Here is a 13,156-nt window from a genome sequence, read left to right on the forward strand (position 1 = left end):
GTTAAGGGATAAAGTCTGCCTATACCTGATGAAGCGTAGTTTGTTGCTGCCGGCTCGCTGAGCAATAATGGATAGGCAGAAGGCTTTCCGCATCACCAGGCAACTACCAACAAACAACCAATCCATTAGAATTTTCTATGTTCTACCATTTCTCTCTAAATTTTATTATTTCTATGAATGAAGGAGTTGATATGCCAATGAACTATATTAAAGTATAAGGAAATATGACAGGATTAGTATATTAGTCCCACAAAAAAAAATTTGATCAGTTAACTCAAGAAAAATAACAATAAACCATGCATGCATGCCTAGTATACCTATTTTGTACATATAACATAGAGATCTTGAGAGACATTTATGTATGTAATGTAAGTTACACAATTTTATTACACTTAAAACATAATTATTACTATAGTTTATAAAATATGTTACAACCAACTATCATAACCTATATATTTTATATAGATGTCCTTTAAGTACAATAAGGTAAAGAAAAAACATTAATGTTGAGTCCCCAGAGTATTGTCCACATCGAAAGTAATCTTATAATGTATATGTGTAATGTAGGCTAATGCAAACAATACAAAAAAATGGTTATGCCATGTTTGTGTATCAAAATATACATAACTTTACATTTATAAGAATACTTTAGATATAGATATATATGGGCTTTGTGAAGGGGTACCCATTTTAAAATTGGTTTACCTCCATCATTAATACCTGTGTAATACTTAGTTACATAGTACATTTACTAATGCTGTTTATTGGCAAGCTGTGAAATGATTGATGAAAGATATACCTGTGAATGGTGAGAAGGCACACTATCATCAGAGTCATCACTTGTGGTCCCAGGTGGGGAGGCCCTCTGGGGCGAGCTGTAGACTGGGGCAGAGTTCTGGGTGCCTGCATTAGGGGTTGGTGGGCCATTCATTACTTGTGATGGTTGCATCATCAGTAGCCTTTGCTGTCCACCTGGCTGCTGCTGAATTACATAGTTTCCTGCAGGGGCACCCGCACCACTAAAAAGTAAATAATGGTCAGTACATGTTTGAGGTAGATTTATATTTTAATACATTTCCGTAGAAAAAGACATTAACAAGATCAAATGGTATTAAAAAATAATTAAAACTGATTTTTTTCTAATAATAAAGATTTTTAACATGTAAAATAGTAACAGTAATGAATAAATTGAATATTTTAGGTCCTTGTGAGTACGTATTCGTATTAAAACCAAGTCCTCAATAACTTCGGCATTTACCTGTGTGAAGTGACTGGTGTGTGTGGTTCCTGCAAGTACAGAGGTTGTTGGTACGATGGAGCACCACCCGGCGGCGCCAGCCCGTCTTGGGCGGGGTTCATCATCCCCACCTATAAGTTATACTATCTATATAGGACTTGATTATCTGAGATAAAATGTAAGAAATTGTAAGTTAGAACAAAGTGGACATTTGTTTACAAATCTAAGACGAAAGTTTAGAACTATACTATAGTTTAGTTATCGGTTCATAGCTGGACATTTAAACCAAACATTATTAAAATGTACGATAGGAAATACAAAAGATAGAAGAAGCGGAAAATAATATTAATGTTTTTTTTCTGCAACGAAAGCAAAGAAACGAGATATGGTCATAAGAGAAATGACGGAAACAACAAAAACGAAAAGGAGAGCAACACATAATCTGTCAACATGAAAACGCTGTTCGAGGCAAGCATTAAGGCTTTAACACACGGTGCAACAAATGGCATGCGATTTTAAATAATTGCCATCTAAAAAATCATATATATCAGTAATCTGGGGGCCTACCGCGAAAACCGTAATTCGCAAATTGCGGGGATCTTTCTCTTTTACTCTCACTAAGACGTAATTAGAGTGACAGACAAAAATGCCCGCAATTGCCGAATTACGATTTTTTCGGTAGCCGCCCAGTATCTTTATTGCTTTTTTTTTTTATAACGGTAGGTTTGACCACGATCTCACCTGATGGTAAGTGATGATGCGGTCTACGGTGGAGCACGCTTACCTATGAGATACCTATTTACCCTAGCCTTGAAGAAGCCTTTCATAGGTATATTAGCAAAGAACTCAGTCGATCGATCAAATGCCACATATTATTAACGTTTCTAAAGGACATTTATGATTATAGGTATAGTGTGTCAAACAACTTTATCAGTAAAAAAAGGTGCGAAATTCAAAGTTTCTTGTGTACTATTTATTAATATTTCTAGCGCCAATTTTTTTTTTAATTTACCCCTTTTTCTACTGACGAAAATGGCTTGACATATCTCTGATATATCTCTGGGAAACCCACTTTGTCATTAGAAAAAGGCGCGATATTCAAATTTTCTATGGAAGGACAAACCTTTGTGAGTTTGTAACTACATTTTTTTTAATTTGCTGCCTTGTTCTACTGATGGGCTGAATAAGGGACTAGTGCGAGACTGGGCCATTATTTAAAATTTAATTTTTTTCGAAAACACTAAAAAACAAAAATACAATAGCAACACTAAACCACTTTTGTGTCAAAGCCATCTGATTAGTTGTTTCTGGTAGTTTAAAAAAAGATTTTAAAATATAAGCAGTTGCTGGGATATTGGGTAAGTTTTTCAATTTAAGGAACTATCTATTGCTTTTTTCTAGCTGGTAGAAAACTAAAATTATTATTATCCAACTCAAATGAATAATTAGCTATGTGATGCGAAATTGAGAACAACAGTTCATTTTCGAAGTTATGCGTGTGTTTCAATTTTATTTATATACGTTAGTTACCTATGTATAAATCATGTAGATTATAATAATATTGTGTTGGTATATGGATTCGCTCGTGGTTTATTACCGGATTGCGATTTGCATTTCAGAGCGTAGGCGTGGGGACGCAACAACCCAACTTAAGTACCTATTGCCATATATACCTAGCTATAAAGAAAAGTGGATACCTATGTCATGTCAGGGAGCTGACTCATAAAGTAAGTTTTTGGGATTAGGTTCTTAATACAAGTTGTTTTACCTGTGGCGCTGCATGATGCATTTGGCTGTATTGTATGTGAGGGGGTTGGCCTCCGTTCGCATGTTGCCCGTGAATGGAGGGGATATCGAATTCTTCGTCGCCGAAAGATGGTGTATGAAAAGTCTATAACAAAAACAAATAAATAATTACAATTTCAATAAGATCTTAATATCACACCTATCTAACATTGCGGGCATTTTGATTTCGTTGTGAGTGCAGAACGCCAATTTTTGCGATTAGGTATTTAATATATTTATTCTATAAAAATCATGGGTAGATTCACTTTATCTGTTAATATAATTTTCACCAAACCAGCCTTTACCAGCTCTGATTGTTCAAAAACTGATGAGCAAGTTGCATTTTATCTACATGTAGGGCAACGTTAATTTGGGTTTGATTTTGTTTGATATTTTACAGTTAGTATTTTCTTTGCGTTGGTGTGGTGAAAAATGTTGTGTTTCACTCGGCGGCAAAATTTATTTAACCCTCGTGTCTTGAAACCCTCGCAATACTTAAGATTCCACTTTTCTAATCACTCGCTACGTTCGTGGTTCAATTTTGGGATCTTTCGCTTGCTCGAGCATTCATATATTACCACGAGCGGTTACACAACAACTTTGCCTCCTTGTAAAACAAATAACTATTTACTACACCAGCTTGGAAAGGCTCGCTTCATTTTTTAATATCTAATGAGAAAGTTGCATTTTATCTACAAGAGTGGCAAAGTAATTTGATACAAATTTTTTGAGTTGTTTCCTCGCGTTGGTGTGGTGAAAAAATATGTATTTCACTCGGTGTCGGTGGCGAAGTTTGTTTAATCCTCGTGCCTTAAGAGCCCATCAACGAGCTCACGAGCGCCACTGCTACATAATTGTGATTATTTAAATTTAACGATAGATATTTAAAAGAGGGGGCCGCTACGTACTGTATTTTGTATTGAAGTACCTTTTGAATACATCATACTAGTTTTTACGTTGCTGGATTCGCCAATCTAGTCGTCCAAAGTTAAAACGGCCGTTTTTGTTTTAAGTTCATAGATCGATGAATCCAGCAACATAGAAACTAGTTTGATGTATTTAAAAGGTACTTAAATACAAAATACAGTACGTAGCGGCCCCCTTTTTTAAATATCTATCGTCAAATTTAAACAATCACAATTATTTTCCAGTGGCGCTAGTGAGCACGTTGATGGGCTCTTAAATACTAGCCACGTTCAAGATTGCACCGTCCATCCGTACCGAAAACACCCGTTTTTAGTGAAAACGCGTTTGCCCAGTTAAAACTAGTTGTATCAAATCAGACTTGTATAGTTTCTACTCTGATATTAATTCTCGGTTCTACAATGTTTGGTAAAATACACATGTATTTTATTATCCTCGTATTCAAAATAAAAAGTAGAATGATTAACTCGGGGAAAAGCATCCGTTTCTCACTAGAATTATTGGTGTTCATTAATTAATAATCTATTATATTATATGCCCGCGACGTGGTCCGCGTAGATCTCGTTTTTTTGCATAGGTACATACAAATTGTAAACCCCTTAAATGGACAAAAGTGTAAAAAAAGTATCCTTATCTCTGTTTTTATTGCTATATGAATCATGCCTTTGTACCACGTAAAATTGTTTGGACATATTGGGACAATCGAACCATATATCTACAGTATCTGGCATATGAAAACAAAAGATTTGCATCTTATTTTAAAACACGGGCCAAGTGCGAGTCGGACTCGCGCGCGAAGGGTGGCGTACCATTACGTAAAAAAACGGCAAAAAATCACGTTTGTTGTATGGGAGCTCCACTTAAATATTTATTTTATTTTGTTTTTAGTATTTGTTGTTATAGCTTATAGCATCTGTAAAAATGTCAACTGTAGCTGCTAGCTATCACGGTTCATGAGATACAGCCTGGTAATAGACAGACAGACAGACAAACAGTGGAGTCTCAGTAATAGGGTCCCGTTTTTACACTTTGGGTAAAGAATCCTAAAAATATCATGCCACTGTAGTTACTTTACATCCATATCCGCGAAGAAGACTGGAAATATGATTATATCCATACGAGTATGGAAGGTGGAGGTAAGGAATTAAATCTCCGTGTACCAAAAAGTGTCGTCAAAAAACTTCAAATAGGTGGCGCTACAATACCTAGAAAATACTTGAGAAAAAAATCAAATCATAGACAGCGCACTTCACTCCGTCAATAACGCTTAGCTACTCTAGCGCTACTCTGGAGAGATTTGGAACTATTATTTATAGCTGTCAGCTGGACACTTTTGCAACAGTTCTACCATAAGAGATTTCACTCCTTTTAAATCCACACTCCATACATACTTGCAAAATAAACGTCAAATAGGTATGTAGAAATGTAAGAATATTATCAGTAGTGGCATTTCATAACATGATTAAAAACGACATATCCACATCCCTAAAACGCAAACATACACAGCTTGCCCATGGATTAAAGGACTCGCATTCAGGCCATAATTGTTAAAAAAAAAACACCTGGCCCACCACCTAAATGGCTACGGCTTGGATATCAAATTTTGTACTGAGTGAGAACAGACAACAGGGGGGCCTTGGGGCCTATCCAAGATGACAGCCGTACATCGACAAACGCCAAATAAAAAGAAAATATGGATCGGAATGATAGACGCTATGAAAAGTCATTTTTTTTTAATAGGGCGGCATATAGTCGCGGCAAAAAAATAATATATTCATGACAACGTGCAGTTAGCAGCAGAACCTATGCGGCATTTGTGAAAATGTCCTTAACACAACTTTATTATTAAGAGAATGAGAGTGTAATTCTTAATTCAGTATTCCGAACTAGCATCCTAAAAAATTGTTCCTGGATAGTGCAGTCAGACTACAATGCTTAAGCCCCCTCCAGACTATGCGCGTGAATCACGGCGCGACTTTGCGGAGCGAACATACCGCGACGTTGACGTAGACTTCACACTCGCACAACTTCACGGCGATTTCGCAGTTTGGTTTGCGGCAAGATAGCGCCGAAGCGTCAGCTGATCGGATTTAGTTTGCGGCAAGGCACTGATTCAAACTGGGAACTGTCAAATTGATTTTTGGTTGATCCAGTTGGCACCCAATATAACCAAGTAGCTGCCATAGAAGGTTATGACAGTTCAGATTAACCGACTCGTGAGCGAATCGCGGCGCGAAGCGATCGCGAGTGTGGAGTCTTGCAAGTTCGCGCTTCGCGTCTCCTTTGACGAGGGCCAAATACCGACAAAAAACGGGGAATAAGGCGCGAAGGCGTGAACAATCTGCGAAATCGACGCGAGGGCCCTCCACACTCGCGTTCGCGGCTTCGTGCCTCGATTCGCGCACGAGTGTGGAGGGCCCTTTACCTACTAAACGCAGCTACACCTAGCTGTGTAGTGACATTTAGAATTTTGAATTAAGTAAAGCCTCCTCTAGTCTATGCGCGTGAATCGCGGCGCGACTTCGCGGAGCGAATATACCGCGACGTTGACGTAGACTCCACACTCGCACAATTTCACGGTGATTTCGCAGTTTGGTTCGCGGCAAGATGGCGCCGAAGCGTCAGCTGATCGGATTTAGTTTGCGTTGCGGCAAGGCACTGATTCAAACTGGGAACTGTCAAATTGATTTTTGGTTGATCAAGTTCGCACCCAATATAACCAAGTAGCCGCTATAGAAGGTTATGACAGTTTAACTGAGTTACAGATTAACCGACTCGTGAGCGAATTGTGGCGCGAAGCGATCGCGAGTGTGGAGTCTTGCAAGTTCGCGCTTCGCGTCTCCTTTGACGCGGGCCAAATACCGACAAAAAACGGGGAATAAGGCGCGAAGGCGTGAACAATCTGCGAAATCGACGCGAGGGCCCACTGTGGGCTGAAATTCGGCTTTCATTGACATAGAAACCGAAGTTGTTATTTTTACGTTTTTTTGATTAAAATAGGTTTTGCCCAGCATTGTTATGGTAACCTATGAATTTTAGACGATTTGGAATGAAAATTGTGGAGTTACGATTTTTTTTCAAAATAAATGTATGGAGCAGGAACAAGAAATCATCATTACTCAAGAACCGCAAAACAAACCGTAATATCCTCGCAGGTGGTTATACTACGAATTATTTGTGATTTTTTAGCATACTACATATATCCGCCACGGGTGCGGTTTTTTTTTTTAAATCATTAATTGTTTCTATGGAAAAAGCACAAAAACCAAATTCAACATTTTAAGATTTTTTTGATTGAAATGGGTTTTGCTCAGTGTGTTTATGCTAAGTTATAAGTTTCACACGATTTGAGTTGAAAATGGTAGAGTTATGATTTTTTTTCAAAAAAAAATGTATGGAGCCTGAACAAAATATCAAAATATCTCAAGAACCACAACAAATACGGTAATATCCTCGCAGATAGTTATGCTACGAATTATTTGTGATTTTTTGGCATACTACATATATCCGCCACGGGTGCGGTTTTTTTTTTAAATCATTAATTGTTTTTATGGAAAAACAACAAAAACCAAATTCAATATTTTAAGATTTTTTTGATTGAAATGGGTTTTGCTCAGTGTGTTTATGCTAAGTTATAAGTTTCACATGATTTAAGTTGAAAATGGTAAAGATATGATTTTTTTTCAAAAAAAATGTATGGAGTCGGAACAAAATATCAAAATATCTCAAGAACCGCAACAAATACGGTAATATCCTCGCAGATAGTTATGCTACGAATTATTTGTGATTTTTTGGCAAAAAAAACCGCACCCGTGGCGGATATATCTAGTATGCCAAAAAATCACAAATAATTCGTAGTATAACCACCTGCGAGGATATTACGGTTTGTTTTGCGGTTCTTGAGTAATGATGATTTCTTGTTCCTGCTCCATACATTTATTTTGAAAAAAAATCATAACTCCACAATTTTCATTCCAAATCGTCTAAAATTCATAGGTTACCATAACAATGCTGGGCAAAACCTATTTTAATCAAAAAAACGTAAAAATAACAACTTCGGTTTCTATGTCAATGAAAGCCGAATTTCAGCCCACAGCCCTCCACACTCGCGTTCGCGGCTTCGCGCTTCGATTCGCGTACGAGTGTGGAGGGCTCTTTAGATGTAGGTATCAAGCGCTTAAGCTAGTTTTCCTGCTGATAGCACCTATAAATATGTGTATATAAGGTGTATTTGGGTAATTTCGTAAATCACCCGTAATGAATACTAGCACCAGCTGGAACCGAAAATCTGTAGTGTATATTTTTTCTGGTAAACCTCATGTTTGTTTTAAACAAATGCAGCGCTACCGCCCTTAAGCTTTTGAGGGTTCCGAACGTCAAAAAACCGGTCAAGTGCGAGTTCGTTTTACTCGCGCACCGAGAGTTCCGTACAAACTTTGAATTATCTCGTATAACTATAAAGGCGAAAGACTTTTGATCAGAAGTATTTACCTATACGTGCCTATACTAAGTATAATGTATCTATCGGTAAATTGTCTAACCAATTGTTGTTTTTCGAGGATAATTCTCTATCATGTGACTCGATTTCAAAAATTGTTCTTTTATTTGAAAAAAGTGTCTTTAAAGTAATCTCATAGAAATTTTAAGTAGAAGAATAAACACAGGTAAAGTTGGTTAAATTGCAAACTGAATTTGTTTTTTTTTTGTAAATAAAAAAAAAGGATTTTTGTAGTAATATTAATATTATGTAAAAAAAAACATAATTTTTCTCCGGTAAACTTCGGCGATATCAGAGATAATAAATTTTCCTCCATATTTTTTTTTCACTACAAAAAAAAGAAAAAATGTTTTGGAATGTACAGTTTGAACTCTTTCAAATGATAACCCATTTAACTTTTTTTTGACTTTGAAATTTTGCCCCCTCTTGATGTTGGGCATTTTCCATAGTTAATAAAAAAAATACTTTCAATGCGTCTAGGTTAGCGTTGTTCATATGTGTTTGTTCGCGATTATCTCGCGTTTGGGGTGGGGGTGGGAGTGGGAGTGGAAGTGGAGTGAAAGTAAGGTCTATAATTTACATGCCTTTACTACTTTGTCGAGTCTTTTGAGAGTTAACTTTTTAAATAATTAATAGAATCAGGCGTTACTTTGCGGAAATCCATGCTAATTAAAACAAGAAATATTACTTTGCTAATCCGCGAGAAAATAACGTGTTAGTCAATCAGTGCTAACCCGTTATACTTACTTGCGTATTTTTACATGCAATTAATGTTCCCACCCTCCCACCGCAAAAATAAATACGCAAATAAATATAACAACCCACCACCAAAAGTACAAAACTCGACACGTGTTTCGCCTCTCTACGAGGCATCCTCAGGAGATGCTGGAGATGTTGACGGTCTGACACCCGACAACTGACTGAGCTGTCTAGAACGGTCGGCCATATTTATACCTTGACCAGTCCCCCTACTGTGCAAGTGTGAGTGAGATGGAAAAATTCGTAATAACGGCGATGACGCAACATTCAACTGTTCGTTAAGAATCATCCCCCTATTGTTGTACCTAATTATTTCCAACTGTTCCAGAACACTCAAACGCAATCCTTTCTCGCAAACATGTAAAATATCAAAAGAATGATTCTCAGGTAAAGCATGGCCACTGTCTATCAAGTGCTTCGCAAAATTTGACTTTTCTGGATGGTTATGTCTGTATGACGCAACATGCTCCTTATACCTGGTAGTGAAATTACGGCCTGTTTGCCCCACATACACTTTATTACAATTATCACAAGTAAGCTTATAAAATCCAGATTTTTTTCCCCTTCTCGATCTTATCTTTCCCATTGCAAAGTTTAGAGTGCAAAGTGTTGTTTGTCCTAAAAGCCACAGGAATGTCGTTAGATTTTAAAATTTTGTAAATTGCATCTGACAATTTGCCAACATAAGTTATGCTCGCTTTGTATTTCTTAATCGGCTCAGAGGATCGTGCAGCATACAACATAGTGTTGACTATACTATTTCGCTTTTTTCTGATGATTCCATCCACAACAGACTTATCATAGCCATTCGAAACTGCTAAATGATAAATATTATTTAGTTCAGCTCGATAGTGTTCATCAGAAAGAGGCACAGTCAACATCCGATGCACATAACAATGAAAAGCAGCCAACTTATGCTGCCATGGATGCGTCGAAGAAGCCGGGATAACCGAATCAGTATGTGTAGGCTTACGGTAAATTTGGAAATGATGCCTATTATTCACTCTCGAAATTGTTAAATCCAGAAAATTCAATGAGTTGTCTTGCTCCAGTTCCTTTTTAAACTTGATTTTCGGATGCTTACTATTAAGTTCAGTAATAAAAGCATCCAGTTGGCCCATGCTCCCCGTCCAACAAATAATCAAATCATCTACGTATCTAAAATAATATAATATATTATTATTGCCTACAATGTGCCGGTTCTCAAAATGGTCCATAAAAATATCCGCCATTAAAGGACTCAGCGGAGAACCCATAGCCAAACCATCACTTTGCAAATAATACTGTCCCCCAAATCTGAAATAATTTTGTTTCATACAAATCGCAGTAAGATCTATCATCTCATCTACCTCCCCTGGATGCAACCGTTGCTTTTCAAAAAGACCCCTAAGAATATCCAAAGTATCCCCATATGGCACATTCGTAAACAAACTGTCTACATCTAATGAAAGAAGGACAGCATTCTCTGGTATGTTAATATCTTTTATTTTCTCTATTAACTGCAAGCTATTCTTCAAACAATATTTCGGCTGGAACTGAGACTTCTGTCTAATAATACAATTCAACCTCTTAGCTAGATTATAAGTTGGAGCACCCAAGTAAGAGACCACTGGACGAACCGGAATATTATCCTTATGGATTTTTGGAAGTCCGTAAAGAAAAGGAGCTCGTGGATTCATAGGCACAACCATGTTCTTTTGATGCTCGGTTTCAAAAACAAACATAGAATTTTTTATTGCATGTCTGAGATCTTTCTGGAACCCTGGAGTTGGGTCCCTATGCAAGCTCGAAAAACCATCACCTTGAATAAGATCTAATACTTTCTGATTATATTGTCCCTTCCCCATGATCACAATGCAATTGCCTTTGTCCGCTTTTGAAACCACCAGATCATTGTCTTGCACTTTCTGTTGTATAGATCTCAGCACCAAAACATCAGAAACAGCACCCTCAGCCTGTGCTGGACTAGAACTCTTAATAATATTAGCTACCATGGTCTTCGTATCTACATCACCACGGCCCCGCACTATTGCAACCTCTGAATCCACTGCTAAATTCTCTAGAGTTCCCTGAGTTATTTTTGGCCGGAAATTATATTTTAATCCTTTTCGTAAAAGCCCAATTTCATTCTCAGCAAAGTCTACATTAGTTAAATTCTTTACGCGAGGATGGAAATCATGGTGTGTTGTTGGTTCCATTTCCCTCCTCCTTAAAAATGAACTAGAACTTGACTCTGTTAAGCTATGCAATTTATTAAGCTGGGTGGTATACATGTCGTGTGCAAGTTCTGAAGCAAAGTACCTCGCCTTTTGATCCAGTATATCGAACTCGAGATTATGCAACTTAAACGAAAGTTCTGAATATAACACCTTAAGATGTAACTTCAAATGCCATAGCTCAAATGCTCGATCAAATGTCATAGAGGGCCCCGAGAGAAAAAAAACTGCATCAAAAAATTTTCAAAATGGCCGACTTTTTTTTTTTTTTTTTTTCAAGTTGGTCCGAGCGCGCTGAGATTTGGCATGCGGCGAGCCTGGGGACCCGAGATTACCATGTGAAAAAAAATTTTTGGAAAAATCCAAAATGGCGGCGGACAGGGGCAAATCAAATTTTCAAGTAGGTTAAGCGAGCCCGAAGGGCGAGCTTCAGGCCGTGAGGCCGAAGGCCGACCCCGCGACGGGCCGTCAGGCCCGGAGCTTCACCCCGAGTGGCCAGGCGCGCCCTACCCCCAGTAATTATGAGCGAGGCCGAAGGCCGAGCTGCGGGAGTGAGGAACAAAGCGAAAACCTATATAAAAACTGTCTTAAGCGAGCCCGAAGGGCGAGCTTCAGGCTGGGAGGCCGAAGGCCGACCCCGGCGGAGGGCCGAAGGCCCGGAGCCTTCACCCCGACCCCCAAGCGTGCAACCCCCAGTAACTAAAAGCGAGGCCGAAGGCCGAGCTGCGTGCGTACGGTGCTCCCAAGCGTTCCAAGAAGTCAACTGTCTTGATAAGCGGAGCCGGCGGGCCGAAGGCCCGACGGCGACGCGTCGAGGCCAGCGAAGGCCGAAGGCCGAGCTCCGCGTAGGGCCGAAGGCCCGAAGCGTCACCTGAGAGGGGGAAGTTGGAGCTTAAACACGACCCAATAGGAAAAGTGTCTTAGACAGAAGGCCGTAGGCCCGACGTGAGCTTGTCGAGACACTTTTACTATTGGGTCGTGTTTAAGCTCCAACTTCCCGCACTACTCCCGAAGCGAAACCAACCCTCCCCGAGTGTCTTAATAAGCGAAGCGGCGGGCCGAAGGCCCGACGCTGAGCTTCGAAACCCAGCGAAGGCCGCAGGCCGAGCTCCGCGTAGGGCCGAAGGCCCGAAGCGTCCCATTGGATCGCCCAAGCACGCGAGGCCGAAGGCCGAGCTGCGAGAGTGCGGCCCAAAGTGGAAGTACAATCGCATCACTTTTCCCCTTTGGAAAACAAATAATCTTTATATTAATAACAACAAAAATAACGGGAAAAGTGATAAAGCGAACCGACAACAAGTTAACTGTCTTAATAAGCGAAGCGGCGGGCCGAAGGCCCGACGCTGAGCTTCGAAACCCAGCGAAGGCCGAAGGCCGAGCTCCGCGTAGGGCCGAAGGCCCGGAGCGTCCCATCGGATCGCCCAAGAACGCGAGGCCGAAGGCCGAGCTGCGAGAGTGCGGCCCAAAGCGGAAGTACAACCGCATTACTTTTCCCCTTTGGAAAACAAATATTCTTTATACTAAAAATAACGGGAAAAGTGCATTTATAGAGCGAACCAATTACAAGTTAACTGTCTTAATAAGCGAAGCGGCGGGCCGAAGGCCCGACGCTGAGCTTCGAAACCCAGCGAAGGCCGAAGGCCGAGCTCCGCGTAGGGCCGAAGGCACGGAGCGTCCCATTGGAACGCCCAAGCACGCGAGGCCGAAGGCCGAGCTGCGAGAGTGCGGCCCAAAGCG

At 39.7% G+C, this 13,156-nt stretch overlaps 1 protein-coding gene across 5 annotated transcripts in view; it reads right to left on the reverse strand.

The window, feature by feature from the left end:
• The window catches only part of LOC133521404 (TOX high mobility group box family member 3-like), a 48,492-nt gene that overhangs the window by 7,280 nt on the left and 28,056 nt on the right, over positions 1 to 13,156 (reverse strand). For 4 of the 5 annotated variants that reach the window (XM_061856349.1, XM_061856350.1, XM_061856351.1 and 1 more), the window contains 4 exons: positions 3,006 to 3,128; positions 1,259 to 1,368; positions 800 to 1,019; positions 26 to 103 (listed from right to left, as the gene is read on the reverse strand). In XM_061856349.1, coding sequence (XP_061712333.1) covers positions 26 to 103; positions 800 to 1,019; positions 1,259 to 1,368; positions 3,006 to 3,128 — 531 coding nt within the window. The remainder of the gene's footprint in view (positions 1 to 25; positions 104 to 799; positions 1,020 to 1,258; positions 1,369 to 3,005; positions 3,129 to 13,156) is intronic. The other variant, XM_061856352.1, reaches the window with a different exon arrangement.

The sequence above is a fragment of the Cydia pomonella genome, chromosome 9 (assembly GCF_033807575.1).
Source record: "Cydia pomonella isolate Wapato2018A chromosome 9, ilCydPomo1, whole genome shotgun sequence".
Classification (NCBI taxonomy): domain Eukaryota; kingdom Metazoa; phylum Arthropoda; class Insecta; order Lepidoptera; family Tortricidae; genus Cydia; species Cydia pomonella.